Source organism: Vulpes vulpes, chromosome 2, assembly GCF_048418805.1.
Source record: "Vulpes vulpes isolate BD-2025 chromosome 2, VulVul3, whole genome shotgun sequence".
Lineage (NCBI taxonomy): Eukaryota > Metazoa > Chordata > Mammalia > Carnivora > Canidae > Vulpes > Vulpes vulpes.
This window is the reverse complement of record NC_132781.1, coordinates 153,597,009-153,613,194: the sequence shown is the minus strand read 5'-3', so window position 1 is coordinate 153,613,194 and position 16,186 is coordinate 153,597,009. Positions and strand designations below refer to the sequence as shown.

At 56.8% G+C, this 16,186-nt stretch overlaps 1 protein-coding gene across 1 annotated transcript; it reads left to right on the top strand.

The window, feature by feature from the left end:
- The first annotated feature begins 177 nt into the window (after positions 1–177).
- On the top strand, positions 178–15,604 carry EXTL1 (exostosin like glycosyltransferase 1). Its single transcript, XM_026014356.2, has 11 exons — positions 178–1,878; positions 7,775–7,865; positions 8,167–8,274; positions 9,088–9,207; positions 9,782–9,914; positions 10,101–10,207; positions 11,000–11,089; positions 11,892–11,978; positions 12,563–12,723; positions 13,958–14,129; positions 14,281–15,604. Exons 1-11 carry the CDS (start codon positions 1,103–1,105, stop codon positions 14,449–14,451), a joined length of 2,016 nt encoding a protein of 671 aa, XP_025870141.2. The 5' UTR covers positions 178–1,102; the 3' UTR covers positions 14,452–15,604.
- The last annotated feature ends 582 nt before the right edge of the window (positions 15,605–16,186 follow it).

Here is a 16,186-nt window from a genome sequence, read left to right as displayed (position 1 = left end):
AAAAAAAAAAAAAAAAATGACGGTGATAAACCTCTGCCTTGGAGGGTTGATGTGTGAATTAGGCAAACTGTGAGGTGTGGGTCCCGCTCAAGAGGATTATTGGCCAGTGAGGAAACTGGTTTGGAAGGGGTTAAGTGGAGACCCTGCCTCCCAGGCAGTAACGAATCAGAGCTGGCAGGGGAGGAGCCAGGCTGGGAAAGAGATCTAGTCCGGCCAGATGCTGCCCTGAGAGGGAGCCGGAGGAGACACCAGCAGGGCTTAGGGTTATGGGACAGGGGCTTGGGACCAGGTCCCGGTGTCTGCACCGTGAGAGCTCATCTAAGTTTGAGGGTGCAGGCCCAGCTGCTAGGGGTGGGGGAGGAGGGGCCGAGCTGCCTAGGCTGGGGGACAGGGGCAGGGTGGGAGAGGACTAGGGATCCAGAGCACTCCCAGCCCCCCCAGGCAGGGGGCACGGCTGCACCCAGGCCTTGACCTCAGCTGACCCTGAGAGCCCACATGGGGCACGGGGTCTAATTTTAGCTCCAGCCGCAGGGCCCACAGCCCAGGAGTGCTTGCCAGTGGGCACAGGGGCAGCCAGGGCTACTGAGGGGCTGCTGAGGCAGGGGGAGGATTGGGGAGGCCAGCCCCACTTCTGTCCAGCCCCGCACCCTGGCCAAGCCACCTCCTGTGAGAGCCCTGACAGGTCCCCCATGGCCTGGCAGACTGCCCGCCTCTCCGCTGAGGCCAAGGTCAGGGGGTGCAGCCAGGAGGGCAGAAGGACGTGGCCTTGCAGTGTGGTCAGGGATTGCATCAGCCTGAGCAGTGCCCAGGGGCAGGGGGCCTTGCTGGGGGGGGACAAAGCCTGGCTTGTTTGTCCAAAGGCCAAGGAAGCAGATTCCTGACTGCAAGAAGGCAAGGCCAGAAAGCCGGGTCCTCCCCGGCCTCCCGGTGCCTGGCTGGTGGTTGCAGTTTGACCTTACACAGGCAGCCTGTTCTCAATGGGCCTCAGTCTTCCCATCTGTACAATGAAGGCGCCGAACTAGAAGGCCGACTCCAGCTCCAGCGGCTCACCCTCAAGCCCCTGCTCCTCCTGCTTCCCCCAGCCCTGGCTGTGGGTGGCCACATGCAGTCGTGGAGAAGAAAGGCCCTCTGGCTGGCACTGTTGGCCTCTTGGCTCCTCGTCCTCCTGAGAGTCTTCCCCCTTCTCCGCCTGGCAGTGCCTGCCAGACCTTGGGCAGGTGCCCCCCAAGGCTGGCCCCGCTGGCTGGATGCAGAGCTCCTGCAGAGTTTCTCGCAGGCTGGGGAGCTCCCAGAAGATGACCCTCAACCTCCTCAAGCCCCCCGTGGTGGCGGCCACTGTGACTGGGGAGCTTGCTTTAATGTCTCCAAGTGCAGGGGTGGTGGCCTCAAGGTATTCGTGTCCCCCGTGGCTGGACCTATCTCTGATACTCAGCGCGGGATCCTGGCTTCCATTGAGAGCTCCAGCTACCACTCAGTCAGCCCTGATGAGGCCTGCCTCCTCCTCCTCCTCGGCCCCGAAGCCCCGGCTGGAGAGTGCAGTCCGGTGCCCCAGCAATGGAATGGGGGAAAGAACCAGCTGGTCCTCAGTCTCCACCCAGCCCTCTGCCCCCAGACCTTCCCACCGGGACAGGCGATGGTGGCCAAGGCCAGCCCCGCGGTGGACACCTTCCGGCCTGGCTTTGATGTGGCCCTGCCGCTTCTCCCTGAAGCCCACCCATTGCGAGGTGGGGCACCTGGTCAGCTGCGACAGCACAGCCCCCACCCCGGGGTGCCCCTGCTAGCCCTGGCAGAGGAGAGGGGCGGGTGGCGCATGGCAGGCGCTGAGTCCCCTGCCTGCCCCTGGGACGGGCGCTGTGAGCAGAACCGTGGACCTGAGCAGTAAGTGGACCTTTACCCTGGAGGGGGGGAGGACTGGGAGGGGTCTGCAGTGGGGGTGAGCCCAGAGGCCTGGGTGGAGGGCAGGATTGAGATGGGATGGGAGAACGAGCTAAGCCTCAGCTGCAGCAGGAAAGAATCAGGGTAGACCCAGAGAAACACTTTTGCCACAGGAGGTGTCCAAAGTAGGTTTTGGAGTTCTCCCTTGGGGGATCTGTAAAAACAAAAATATGACTCACTCCTATTGACTTTTTCTCCTCTTCTAATTCCTCCTCTCCCAATATTTTAACCTACACTGCTCTTGTGTTCACTCTGTGCTAAATTATATATAATGGTTAAAATAAAATCATCCTAACTGCTATCATTTGTGTACCAGACAGTAAGCTCAGAGAGGTTAAGTAACTTGCCTGAAGCCATCCAGACAGAAAGAGCACAGCCAGTGTTGAAATCCAGAGTTGCCTGTTGGCAAAGCTGTCAGCTTTAGAATTCTGAGTCTTAACCAAGGGTTTATGATCAACCCATCAAGTGCCTCAGAGCCATGGTGATTAAGGACTGGTCTCCAATGGAAGCCGCTCTTGTATCTAATTTGGGGGATTAATCCCTTAAGGAAACAGCAAATATGAATGAGGTCAGACCTACAGAAGAACTTCCCATCAGCGCAGCTGCCTGGAGACATGGAAGGGGCATGGTGGCCTATGGGACAGGGAGAGTTGTTCAGAAATTCCTCTCCCTGGGTTAGTTGGAGTGACCTCAGGTGATAAAGCAGTTAACCCCTAAGCACCCCAACCCTTCTGCACCCCTCCCTGGAAGGCCGGAGGTGTCCAAAGGCTGGTTGGGCAGACAGGATCTCAAGGCCTTTTGAGGTTGTCCAGGGCCCGAGCGGCTGGCCGAGGGTTCCTGCTTCATCTCTGGGGCAGACCTGAGTTGGAACCTGTCACTCTGGTGTCCTTCCCTTGCTCCCTCCCTCAGGTATCCCCCTGTGCTCTGCTAGAACAACACGGGCTATTCTCAGCTCCACCTCCCCCCTAGGAATTCTTCACGTGGCCAAGCTCCATTTTTGCCTCTGCTTCTCAGGGGCTTCTCTCAGCCAGAGGGCTCTCACGGGAATGCAATCCCTCTACCTCCTGAAGGCACATGGCCTCCAGGGAGCCCCACAGCCAGGGGTAGGAATGCAATGTTGTCTCCTTGGCCCCCAGGCCCTTCTGCAGAGACGCATTCTTAGTAGGTGTCCTGGGCATGATCTGAAAAGTCAGGGATCCCCCACCCCCACCCCAGGCACCTGAAGCTCGGAGCTCAGACAGGACTTACAGTCAGTGAACAAGTTTCTCTGGCTCACCACGGCCCCCCCTCAAGTTTCTGATTAGGCTCTTAGCTATTCTTGCTTATAGGAAGTTCCTTCAGCTCACTTTAATTCCCGTTCTCTGCAGCTGGTGACTGGTGAATCTGAAAGCTATTTCAGTCTGAACTTCTTTGAGAAGCTGGAAGTTAGGGAGCTGCGTATAGTAGGTGAATTGTTGACTCACTGAGTGTTTACGGATTGATCCCAAATTAGCCAGAATTGGTCAAGGCTTTCAAACTGCTGTGGGCCACCCCCTGAGAGTCATTGTTGATGAGTTTCTGTCCCAGGTGCAATGCCTGCAGCCTCTGTCCTCTGAACTTTCAGAAGCTGTGTCTGGCCTCAGCCCACCTGCAAGGGACAGGCCTGTAATCTCTGGAGTAGCTTGAGGCTAGGTTCCCCGGAGGTGTCAGCCAGCTGCCTGAACCAGCCAGACAGTGGAGGGACAGAGTAAGAGACAGAGGCCACCAGCCACAGGGGAGCCCCCAGAAGGTGGCCTGAATAAGCAAGTACTGGCCAGAGAAAGAGGCAATTCACAGTCCCTGCCACTGTCCCACGGCCACTGCCCCACATTCACTGGGCTGGTGAGGAGGGGGAGAGGGGGAGGAGGAAGTGAGCCCGTGGGGAGAGCTTGCCCTGGGCTGGGTGCTGTGCCAGCCACTGTCATGCACCCTCCAGCACCCTTCAAGGGAAGTATTGTTATTCCCATTTCAGGGAACAGGAAACTGAGGCTCAGAGAGCCAGCCGAGGCCCCTTGGTGAGGAGCTCCTTGATTCACCAGGGCCTCCCTCGGGTTTCTGATGGGGCAGCTGCGGTAGTGGCAGCAGTGGGGTTGGGCTTAAACCCTATACTTCTGGTTCCAAAGCCCATATTTTTCCACCTTTGGTGAACAGTCTCCTGTTGCTTTGGAATAAACCTCCACCCATTTAAATTGTTATTTATTTATTTTTATGAATAGGGGATTCATTCGCATGGTATGAAATTCCAAAGGCACAAAAGGGTGTACAGTAAAACTCCCTCCCACCCCTGTCTCTGGCCACCCAGTTTCCCTTCCTGGAGCCAAACACCATTTCTACTTTCTCTCATGTCTTTTCTGAAGTGCTCTGTGTGTGTGCAAACGAGTGTATATGCTCTCCCCAACTTGGGCTTTTTTTTTTTTAAACATAAATTCAATGCATGTTTTAAAGTTACCTGTTTTGTCTTTTTTTTTTTTCCTCTGTTTCGTCTTATTTGGATATAGGAGGCACCATACCTGGAACCCATGGTATTTTCAGGCACCCAGGAAAACATTTTCATTTGTTTGAAAATCAAAAGAAAAACATGTACCTTTAAGTAGAAGAAAATGCTTTAATATACAATATTAATGTTTTCATTTATTTTTAAGATTTTATTTTTATTTATTTACTTTTAAAGATTTATTTATTTGAAAGAGAGAGCATGAGAGAGAGAGAGAGAGAGCACGAGCAGGGGGCGAGGAGCAGAGGAGAAACAGACTCCCTGTTGAGCAGGGAGCCTGATTGGGGACTCCATCCCAGCATACTGGGATCATGACCTGAGCCAAAGGCAGATGTTTAACTGACTGAGCCACCCAGGCACCCCAAGATTTTTTTTTAGCATATATATGAAGTTTAATAAAATATGAAATTATACTATGTGTTGAGTAGGGATAGATATAAAAACCCCAAGATTTTATTTTTAAGTAATCTCTACACCTGATATGGGGCTCAGGTATACAATTCCAAGATCAGGAGCTGTACACTCCACCGACTGAGCCAGCCAGGCATCCCAATGTGTTTGTTTTTATATCAACAAAGTTATCAAATGTAATTTTTTGAAGTATTTATTTATTTAGTTAGTTAGTTAGTTAGTTAAGAGAGAGGAAGAGAACACAAGCAAGGAGAGCAGCAGAGGGAGAGGGAGAAGCAGACTTCCCACTGACAGGGAGCCCGACACGGGGTTCAATCTCAGGACCCCGGGGTCATGACCTTAGCTGAAGGCAGATGCCCAACCAACTGAGCCATCCAGGCGCCCCTCAAATGTAATTTATGTATATATATAGATATAGATATAGATATAGATATAGATATAGATATAGATATAGATATAGATTTTTTTTAATGGCAGAGGGGCCCCAAAGGCCAAAGTGCCTGGGATACATGGAAGTCACGATGTGGCCCTGCCTATAACCAGGCCACAAGAGAGCCCAGTGGAGCCATGGGGCCATGGTGGAGCCACACTGACTCCATCATTCGGGCTGAGGCCCTGAGTCTGTGACAACACCTTATATGGTGACCAAACCCTGAGACTTCATTGGCAGGTACCGTGGTGTCCCCTCCATAACACACATACAGGCAAACATACAAAGGCAGGTGCTCATCAGCTCTGCTTATTTGCCTTTGCCTACGGGGATCTCAGCATCTCCCAAGGCCACCCGCTGGCCACTCTCATCCAGACCCATTGCTAGGATTGGTGCAGAGACTGACCTTTCAGACATTTGGCCCACTGGTCCCGGGCCCATCCTTTATTGCACACCAAGCAGCCACTACCTGCCCTATCTCTGCCAGGGGCTCCACGAGACCCTGGGGATGCTGAGGTGAGGACCACATGGCCCCGGGTGCTCTGTGTTTTGGGGGAGGCAGGCAAGTCACCAGTTGGGATCCACGTTGTTAAGAGACCTGCTGCAAGCTGCCTCGCTGGCCCCTCTACTTGGGAGCTGCGAGGCCTCTCTAGACCTCCGTTCCCTCATCTGTAAAGCAGAGGACTAACCGGGCAGGCCTCCGGTTTCTGGCCTCTGGTTTCTGAGGGAGTGCTGTGACAGTCCCCCGTCTCTGAGGGAGTGCTGTGACAGTGAGTGAGTGGTGAACACTTGTAAAGCACTTAGAATGGTGCTCTGTGAAGGTCGGCAGGGCTCACTCTTACTGAGCACGCACACGGAGGCTGTGGGAGCAGAGAGGAAGGAGCCATCTCTGGGAAGATCAAGGTGGGCTTCCCAGAGAAGGTGAGGTTTGGGCTTAGACCTTAAGAACCAGTAGGAGGGGGCAGCCTGTGTGGTGCAGCGGTTTAGCACCCGCCTTCAGCCCAGGGCGTGATCCTGGAGTCCTGGGATCGAGTCCCACGTCGGGCTCCCTGCATGGAGCCTGCTTCTCCCTCTGCCTGTGTCTCTGCCTCTCTCTCTGTGTCTCATTAATAAATAAATAAAATATTAAAAAGAAAAAGAACCAGTAGGAGGAATTCCCTGGGCCATAAGGCAGAGAGGGGTGCTCCAGGCTGGGGGCGCATGTGCAGAGACACAGAGTCCAGAACAGTGGAGGTTACGGAGGACCGATGAGTACAGTTTATTCAGAAAGCGCTTTGTCTCTGGGTTCAGTAGCCTTGAATTTAGGGCTTCTCAGTCCCTTAGGGCTTTGTTGGGGAGGGGAGGAGGGCGGTGGCCGGCTGGTGCTGTGGCACCAAAGCAGTAGAGAAAGTCCTGGTGTTTAATATGTGGCTTCTTCCGGGAGAAGCCTGGTGACCACCTGAGCAGCAGACAGAAGGCAGGAGACAACCCCTGGGAAGCCCCTGAGCCGCAGTTCCGGGGTAGTTCAAATAACCCAGGGGCGGGAGTTAGCCTACCTGGTTCTAGTTCCAGCTCTGCCTTTACCCTTTCTGAGACCCTAAGCTGGAGTCCTTGGGTCTCTCTGAGACTCAGTTTCTCCATCTGTTCAATGGTTCAGACTCAGGCCAGGGAGGCTGTAGCTGAGGAGGGCTCTGTTCATCAGTCCCACTCTGAGCAGGCCTGTGAGTCCAGGAGTCCCGCTCCCTCCACGCCCTCCCCGACCTCCCAGGAGCTGTCCTGGGCACTGCTTCCCCGGGTGGGCAGTCCCAGGGAGGGGCTCTCAGGAGGCTGGGACTCAAGCCCTTCCCCCCACAAACACACACAGTCTGAGTGTGGCCCTGGGGTTGGGGGGAGAAGGTGGGAGGAACAGAGGAGGCCTGTCCTCTGGGCGAGGGGGCCTCTGGGCAGTGGCTTCCTGTGCGGTTCCAGGCTGGGGGCCCGGCCCACCTCCTGACAGAAGAGCCTTTCATGGGCCTGGGCTCCCGGGATGGGGGGGCGGGAAGCAGGGCAGGAGGCCACTCAGGTGAGGGCTGCCCGAGAATCTGCGTGGGGCAGAGCAGTGGGCGGGCAGACCGTGCCTTTCTGCGTCAGACAGGCCTTGGGAACAGCGGCTCCCACCACCTCCCATTTTGCACGTGAGGAAACCAAGGTCCAGAGAAGAGCAGGGGGAGATGTCTGAACCCGGGAGGGCAGAGGCAGAACTAGAACCCAGGGCTCCCGCCTCCTAGGCCACCGTGGGTGAGGGGCAGGTGTGAAGCTGGTGTCTGTGTCCAGGTTCAGTGCGTGGTTGTGCGCGTGCATGAGTGTTTGCTGACATATGAACCCCAGGTGATGGGCTTGCACACTATGAATCTGGGAATGTTGCGGGGGGGGGGGGGGGGCGCTGGAGGCCATCAGGGAATCGGGTGGGGTGAAGGGCAGCTGTCTCAGGCCTCATATGTTTAGGACCCCCTCCTGTACCTCCTTAGGACCCCCTTTGGGGCAACGCTACCCAATGCCACCTTCTGCGTCATCCCTGGCCACCGTCCGGAAGCCTTGCACTTCCTCCAAGCCCTGCAGGTACAGCCCCAAGCTGGGCATCCCCTGGCCCTGTCCCCCCGCCCCCTGCCCGAGCTGACAGGCCACCGTGGGCCCAGGCCGATGGGAAGGGACAGTGAGCTGTTCGCTCCTTTACTCCAGGACGCAGGAGTGCCGACACCCAGGCTCACCACACCCTCTGCAGAATGACCCAGCGCCCCAAAAAACACTTTCTCCCCTCTCTGCCCCTTGCCCCCAACTGAAGCAGCCGCTAATTTGGAACTAGGGGAGGGGGGGTGTGTAGGACAGGACTGGGCTCCCCAGTGACGCCCCGTTTCCCCAGGCTGGCTGCATCCCTGTGCTGCTCAGCCCTCGGTGGGAGCTGCCGTTCTCCGAAGTCATCGATTGGACCAAGGCCGCCATTGTAGCAGACAAGAGGCTCCCATTTCAGGTGGCTCAGGGCCCTGGCCTCGGGGTGGGGAAAGGGCCTGGGATCTCGGCCCCCGGGCTCCGCTCAGTCTTCACTCTACGGGTATATTGATGGTTTTGCTCCAATCCCCAAGCCTCTGGGGCTCCCATAGGCTCAGAGAGAGGCAGAGACTCCTGACGGTTCTGAGAGCAAGTCCTGAGCCTTTCCTAGCCTCAGTTTCCCCATCTGTACAACAGGATAAGTTAGACCAGATGATGTCTGTGGGCCCAGCCCATGACTTGACCAGTTCAAGGGAAAGCCACAAAAAATCCAAAATCTGAGTATCTCCATAGAGGCCGAGGAGGAAAAGCAAAATGCACGGTGACCTTTTCCATGATGAAACCAATTTCGCCTGGCTATGAAAAAACATGCATAAGCTTGAACCCCCTGAGAAGTGAGGACGGTGTGGTTGTTAATAATAACGGCCACCGGTCACTGAGCCTCTACCACATGCTAAGCACTTAACGTGATTATCTAATTTACTCCCCACTGCCACCCATGGGGCAGGTACTGTTATCATCCCCCCTTCACAGATGAAGACAGACTCAGAGAGGTTGAGTAGTTTGTCCACCGTCACACAGCTACTAAGTGACATCTAGGGCCAGCTGTGTGTGACCCTTGAACTCTTAATTGCTAAGTTACCTGGGACTTGGCCAAGGGTGGCTGCTGCTAACCCATATGGAAGACCGTGGGGAGAAAGCTTCTGGTTCCCAGACCTCCCACCGAGGTGGTCCCTCTTCAGAGTCAGAGCCTGACAGGGCCCCGTGCCTTCTCCTTCCTCCCTCTGTGCCTCAGGTCCTTGCTGCCCTCCAGGAGATGCCCCCCACAAGGGTCCTTGCCCTGCGTCAGCAGACCCAGTTTCTGTGGGATGCCTACTTCTCCTCAGTGGAGAAAGTCATCCACACCACTCTGGAGGTGAGGGGGACCTCCATGATGGGGGCCTTGGTGCTGGGCTCCTGCCTCAGCCCGGTTCCCTCTCCACACTGCTCCCCGCTGTTTGGACTTCCTTCCCCCTTGAAGAGGCTTCTGGGATGAATCTGAGACTTGGCTCTGAGCTCTTGGACAAGTTCCCTCTCCACTCTTCCACACTTTGCCTCAGTTTCCCCATCAGCAGAGGATACAGCTCTGGCCAATAGATTCCGAAGCACGTGCCAAGTTGGCAGCCCAGGTGATGGGCAGCGGCTGCCTGGGATGCTGTGTTAAAGGGGAGTCTGGGTCTGGAAAGAATCTCACGACTTGTTAGCAACATCTGCCGTGAGTGAGGAAGGGAAGGGGGGCAGCAAGCTCACCACCATCTGCCGCCTCCTGACACCATCACCGAGTGTCCCCCACTCTGGACTTCTGGACCTGAACCCTTCGGACAGGGATGCAGCTGCTGCCCTCGCAGGGGCCGGAAGGGGGGCAGGGGGGTTCCCAGGTCCACACTTCCCCGACCGTGCCCTCGGCCACACCGGCCACTCCCTCAGCACAGCCCTCTCTCCTTTCACAGATCATTCAGGACCGGATCTTCGGAGCATCTGCTCACCCTTCGCTACTGTGGAACAGCCCCCCAGGCGCCCTCCTGGCCCTGCCCACGTTTTCCACAAGCCCCTCAGACTTCCCATTCTACCACCTACAACGGGGTATGCCCTCGGGAGGGGACACCTTGAAGTCCCCTCACCAACTCTTCCCAGCCTCATCCATATAGAGCCCTGCCAACCCTCCCTGATTCTCCAGCGTCTCTCCTGGCTCCTGGAGTCCCCAGCTCAGGTCCCTCCTAGGGGGTCCTGTCCCCTCCTCCCCTAACAGCCTGTGTCTCATTCCCCCAGGCTCTCGGCCTGTGGGTGGGTTCAGCGCCCTGATCTGGGTGGGGGCCCCAGGCCAGCCCCCGCTGAAGCTCATCCAGGCGGTGGCAGGCTCCCAGCACTGTGCCCAGGTCTGTCCCCTTTTCCAGCCGGGGTCCTGGGATCCAGGGTGGGGGCAAGGGAAAGACATGGAGACCTCAAGCGTAACCGCACATTTCGGGGGGAGAGACTCGGGAGGGGCTTTCAAGTGCCATCACCGCCTTCCTCTTAGTCCCAGGGTTCTTATTCCTTTCCTCCCCCTCCTTCCCTCCCTCCATCCCTCGTGGAAACTGATGAAATCATCTAAAAAGCGGGTACCCCTTGGGGAGGCTGGAGAGGTAAACATACATGCATTCACGCGCTCACCCGTCAGTCATCAAGCCCACCCAGGCCGTGGGCTTGATGCTGAGGATGCAGAGAAAAAGCCAGAAAGGTTTCCGCCCCAGATTCAGATTCAGTTAGCATTTCCTGGCACAAGCTGTCAAATCCCACTTCCAGAGGAGCCACATAGACTCTTGAGAGGACTCACAGGGGAGGGAAGCACTTAGCTCAGCCCTCAGCCCAGGACAGACAGAGCAGCTCCACAGATGGGACGTCTGAGCTGAGCAGCCAATGCTATGAAGGAGCAGAAGAGAAAGAAAGAAAGCCTCTGAGGGAAGATGGGGATGGAGCGAGGGGTCAGGGCCCAGGCCAGGAGCCACCACAACTGACTCTCTCCAGTTCTGATGCTATAGGTAGCTACCTTCCTGTCACCGGGAACCTTCCAGAAGCCCAGAGGCAAAAACAGGGCAGTGAAGAGAGGGCCTTGGCTCCAACTAAACTCTCCCAGACTCCCCAATACAGCTGCTCCCCCAGATTTCAGCAACACCCCTTCTTCCTCCTAGATCTTGGTTCTCTGGAGCAGTGAGAAGCCACTTCCACCCAGGTGGCCCAAGACAACAGTGCCCTTGACAGTCCTGGCCAGGCAGAGGAAGGTGAGGAGTGGGGAGGGGCGCGGAGGGAGGGCTCCAGCCCCTGCATGTGGGGGAACCGGGAGGGCACACACAGGGTGCTTTGCTTGAGCCTGAGCCAAATCTGGACTTCCATCAGGCTTGAAGCTGGCTGGGAAGTCCCTCCTCATGACTCACTTAAGTATCTCCCCAGGGGCGACTTTGCTTGCACCGTGTGGGTGTGGCAGAGCTTTCTGGAGTGGATGATGGGCTGTCTGTCGTGGTCTCAGCTACAGGCCCAGTAGAAATGATCCCCTGTGGATTGTGCTTCCAGAGAACTGGTGTTTTATGTGACGAGAGAAGGCAGAGGGAGTGTGTTGGCTGTCTTGGATGAGCTAGAGGAGAAACGTGGGATCTTGAAATGAGGACAGATGGCAGCCAGTCGAGCCAGAGGAGGGTGGCTTCTGAGAACCCGGGATGGGATGAGCCACCTGCCTGCTGCGTGGTTCTGGGCAAGTCCCTTCATCTCTCTGGATGCCTTTCCTTCAAATGAAGGATGTCGGACAACCCCTCCCAAGGGCTGAGGTGAACATGTCATGTGACGAGAGGAATCCTGAGGTGTCAGAACTAGAAGGGCCCCTAGATACCATCTGCCCCATTTTACCAAGGGGGAAATTGAAGTGCAGAGAGCTGCAGCGAGTTCCAGGTCCCAGTTCCAGGCAGCCAGGCTGCTTCCACCGCCCTGCCTCTACACCACGTGTGCAGGGGCTCCGCACAGCAGATATTTAGACGGGCACCGTGGGAGGCTGGGGAGCGTTGAGTTGGCCTCCCCTCCCCCCCACTACAGGTCAGTGATCGCTTCTTCCCGCACCGAGCCATCAGCACTGATGCCATCCTCAGCCTCGATGCACACAGCAGTCTTACCACAAGTGAGGTGAGGACGGGCCGCGAGGAGCCCAGTGTATGGCGGGGACAGAGCCAGAGGGCCCGGGCAGCCCCTCGGGTCCCCAGAGCAGGGAGGAGCATCGAGGTGCCAGCATAGAGGTGCAGCTTCCAACTGTAGACACCACTCAAGGGAGCCAATCAGCCTCCTCCTTAGCAATCTCTGGAAACTTTCAGCAGACTCTTGAAGACAGTTCTCAGCTCCAGCTGAGAAAGCATTGTTCCTAGCTCCTAGATGGGCACCCCACCCCCGCCGCCAGAACTCCTGGAAACTTTCATGCTCCTGTCTCCTCTCCTCTGAGTCCCCTCTGCCAGGCTGGCCTTGCCTCCGGATCTTTTTTTTTTTTTTTTAAGATTTTATTCATGAGAGACACAGAGAGAGAGGCAGAGACACAGGCAGAGAGAGAAGCAGGCTCCCTGCAGGGAACCCCATGTGGGACTCGATCCCAGGACTCCAGGATCAGACCTGAGCCAAAGGGAGACTCTCAACCCCTGAGCCACCCAGGCGTCCCGTTGCCTCTTGTTCCCAGCTGGTGGGGAAGTCCCTCCTCATACCTCACTTAAATGTCTCTCCAGGTGGACTTTGCTTTTGCAGTGTGGCAGAGCTTCCCTGAGCGAATGGTGGGCTTTCTGACGTGGAGTCACTTCTGGGATGAGGCCCAGGGTGGCTGGGGCTACACGGCTGAGAGGACCAACGAGTTCTCCATGGTTCTCACATCAGCTGCCTTCTACCACAGGTACAGGTGGCAGCCCTGGTTCTGGGAGCAGAGGGCCAGAGACCCCGCCCTCTTTGAATCAGGAGCAGGGTGGCGTGAGAGTGAACACAGCAGTCAACCTAGAGCCCAGAGACCCAGGTTCAAGGCCCAGATCCGCCACATCCCAGTTGTGTGATGGGCAAGTCTCCTCACCTCTTGTGAGGCTCAGTTTCCTTATCAGTAGAATGTTTTCATCTCACAGGGCTGATGTGATAATCAAATGAGAAAACCCTATGAAGGCCTTGGCGCACAGATGGTCAACAAATGGTAGCTAGTGTTATTTTAAATAGAGCCTTGTAGAGCTTACGGATTTGGGTTTGGTTTGGTGATGGTGGTGATAAGAGAATGGTCCTAAAGCTTTTTTTTTTTTTTTTTTTTTAAGGATTTTATTTATTCATGAGAGACACAGAGAGAAGGCCAAGACAGGCAGAGGGAGAAGCAGGCTCCCTTCAGGGACCCCAATGTGGGATCTGATCCTGGAACTCCAGGATCATGCCCCTGAGCCGAAGGCAGACGCTCAACCACTGAGCCACTCAGGCGTCCTGGTCCTAAAGCTTTATAAATGTGTGTGTGATGAGCTGGGGACTGTTCCAGTCCTTCCAGAAGTTGATGGAAGGGCCTGTCTTTGGGGTAGGGACTGAATCCTGGGAGGCCCCTTTAGAGGGATTGCTGAGATGTGTTTAAACTAATTATGTGTAACCTGGAACCTCTGATAGACTTTCCCAGGAGCTCTGCAGGGAATTCTTAGCAGAGTGAAAAATACCCCTAAGGTCTGCAGGGTGGGCCTAGGTTGTTCTCTCGGAGGCAAGGCTCACCCAGAGCAGTATCAGTCTGGTTAATCCACAGACTTCCTGAGGCTGGTCTTTGGGGCCTGCCATGTTAAGTGGCCTTGGAACCAGTTGATCCCCCACCTCATTCTGGCCAAGTTCAGACCTCAGAGCCCAGGGGTGGGAGCGCCAAGGAGCTGGAAGGGTTGGGGGCAGGGAGTACACACCATTTGCTGCAGACAAACCACAGAGCACAGCAGAGTAGAGGTTTGTATTTCTGGTGTGGGCTCTCTGAGGCAGCCAGGGCTGAGATGGGAGCAGGGGTTTCTAAAGAAGGCGTGGGGATTGAAGTCAAAGGGAGAGTGAGGTTGGGAGAGATTGGGGCCTGGCAGGGAGGGGTGGCGGGTGAATTAGGCTGCAACCTCTCCCTGTCATCTCCTCTTGCGCAGGTATTATCACACCCTCTTCACCCACTCCCTGCCCAAGGTTCTGAGAACCCTGGCAGATGAAGCACCCACCTGTGTGGATGTCCTGATGAACTTCCTAGTAGCAGCTGTCACCAAGCTGCCCCCTATCAAGGTGCCCTACGGGAAGCAGCATCCAGAGGCTAGGCCTCCACTGGTGAGGATCTAGGTTGGCACTAGGAGGGCGCTGGCTGGGGAAGGGATTTCCTGTCTAATCCGAATCCTTTATTGCTGCAGGGTGTGGGGGCATGAGGGTGGGTCCAGAAGGAGGAGAGAAGACCTCCAACCCATTTCCCCTCCCACCTTAGGCGCCTGGGGCCTCGGTACAGCAGCCGCCAGCCCAGGACTGCATCAATCAGATGGCAGCGGAGTTTGGCTACATGCCCCTGGTTTCCTCTCGCCTCCGTCTGGACCCAGTACTCTTCAAAGACCCCGTGTCCGTACTCCGCAAGAAGTATCGCAGCCTGGAGAAACCCTAGGAGAGAGCAGCGGTGGAGGCCCCAGGCCTGCTCCCAGGGGGCACTGCATCTGCGGGGGTGGGGGTGGGGTCGGCGGCCCCCATCCGTGGCACATCTGGAGATCCAATCAAGGCTGCCAATTAGCCAACACGTCAGATCCCTATTGCCCAATCAGCCATTGCACCCCGAGGCACCGGGGCCTCCCGCACCCTCCAGGCCGCTGCCGGGCAGGTCACAGGTGCAAAGCGCTTGCTCTAGCCGTGCCCCAGCCATGCCCCAGCCATCGCTCACCCTTGGCGGGAGGGCCTTTCTCCGCTCCCCCGTGGGAGCTGACTTCTACTTGTCTTTCAGATCTTCGCCTCCTCCACGGGCTTGCCTGACCCCCATCCCCGACCCGGATTCTCTGCGCTTTCACAGTCGGGGGTTTCCCACTGTTCATGCTGCTTTGCAAGGTACATGGTCAGGCCCAGGACTAGCCTGGAAGCCCCTGCGGTGGGTGGGGCATGTTCTCTCCTCTCTGGCCTGGCAGGTGCTTCACCAATATTCGATGAACAGACGACACCAGCTGCGTACCTGGCCCTGTGCCGCGGTCGGCAATGTGGACAGGTGCCGAGCGAGACCGAACTCTACCCCCCACCCCCGGGGTTCCTAGTCTGGCAGTGGCGCAGCTGCCCACAGATGCCTGCATTGGCAGGCGCGATCTTCGCACAAAGAGGCGCGGAGAAGCCAGTTTCGGGGCTTCCCAGTCAGGCCGGGGAATTGGGCCTGGGGAGGGAGAGGGTGCGAGCGCCAGCGCCGGCCTCGGTTCTGCACTACCAGCCGCGACCACTAGAGGTCAGCGCCGCACCGCGCTCCCTCCTCCCGGAAAGGGACTGGAGCTCTAAACGCCCCCCTTCGGTCAAGGGGTGACCGGGCAAGGGGATGTAGTGTTGGTGGGGTGCAGCCTGAGGTCTGAAAAACCGACGGAGGAATTTGAAAGAACAGCCCCACTCCTTTGGCCCACGTTCTCAAGACTAAGAAGCCATTTCTAGGTGGGCTGGGTGGGAGATGGGGTTGTCGGGGGTGCCCTGGCCGTGACAGTTGAGTGGGGGAAGGGATGCTGGGTTCTCCAGGGCTCATCCACCTGGAACTGGAATTATCACTTCCGAAATAAAGCGTGTGTCCTTGCCCCTCACGCTCGCTCGAGCTATAAATACCCCCACAGCAGCTGCACGGGGGAGGGGGAACTCAGGGCTCGCCTGGGAATGGGGTGACTCAAGAGAGGTGGGGGTGATGGGGCCAGTCCAGGTCCAGGGTGTCAGGTGTTTTCCTGCTTTGATGGCCTCGCAGCTTTGGAAACTCTCGTGACTAGCTCACCCTGGCTGGTCAGAACATGCTGTCCCCCAGGGCTTCTCTGAGGCCTCCCACCCCATCCTCCAGCTTGACCTCTGGCCGCTGGGTGACTCGGGTCTCAGGTCCTCCCTGGAACCAATCACAGCTGGGGTGCAGAAAGGACTCTCTTGGGAGTCTTGGGGCTATTTGAGATGGAGGGGCGCCTGGGAGTTAGGAGGGAAGGCATTCTGGCCCCGGGTCAAGAACAGTTGGAGGTGGGTGAGGAAGCACACAGCTGTGGCCCAGGCAGCCTTCCCAGGACGGGGAGGGCTCTGAGTGCCAGGTCCAGCCAAGAGAGAGGCACCCTTCCCCTTCACACTCATGGCTTTGGCACCCAGACACCGAACTGCCTCAGCGGGCCCTTACCCGTGGAGGGCACTGCCAG

Bases quoted from the DNA above. Each gene is read 5' to 3' on its own strand.
- EXTL1 (XM_026014356.2), top strand. From the start codon at position 1,103: ATGCAGTCGTGGAGAAGAAAGGCCCTCTGGCTGGCACTGTTGGCCTCT. The intron at 10,208-10,999 runs GTCTGTCCCCTT...TCTTCCTCCTAG, and splicing joins GCTCCCAGCACTGTGCCCAG to ATCTTGGTTCTCTGGAGCAG. The intron at 11,090-11,891 runs GTGAGGAGTGGG...CCCCCACTACAG, and splicing joins TCCTGGCCAGGCAGAGGAAG to GTCAGTGATCGCTTCTTCCC.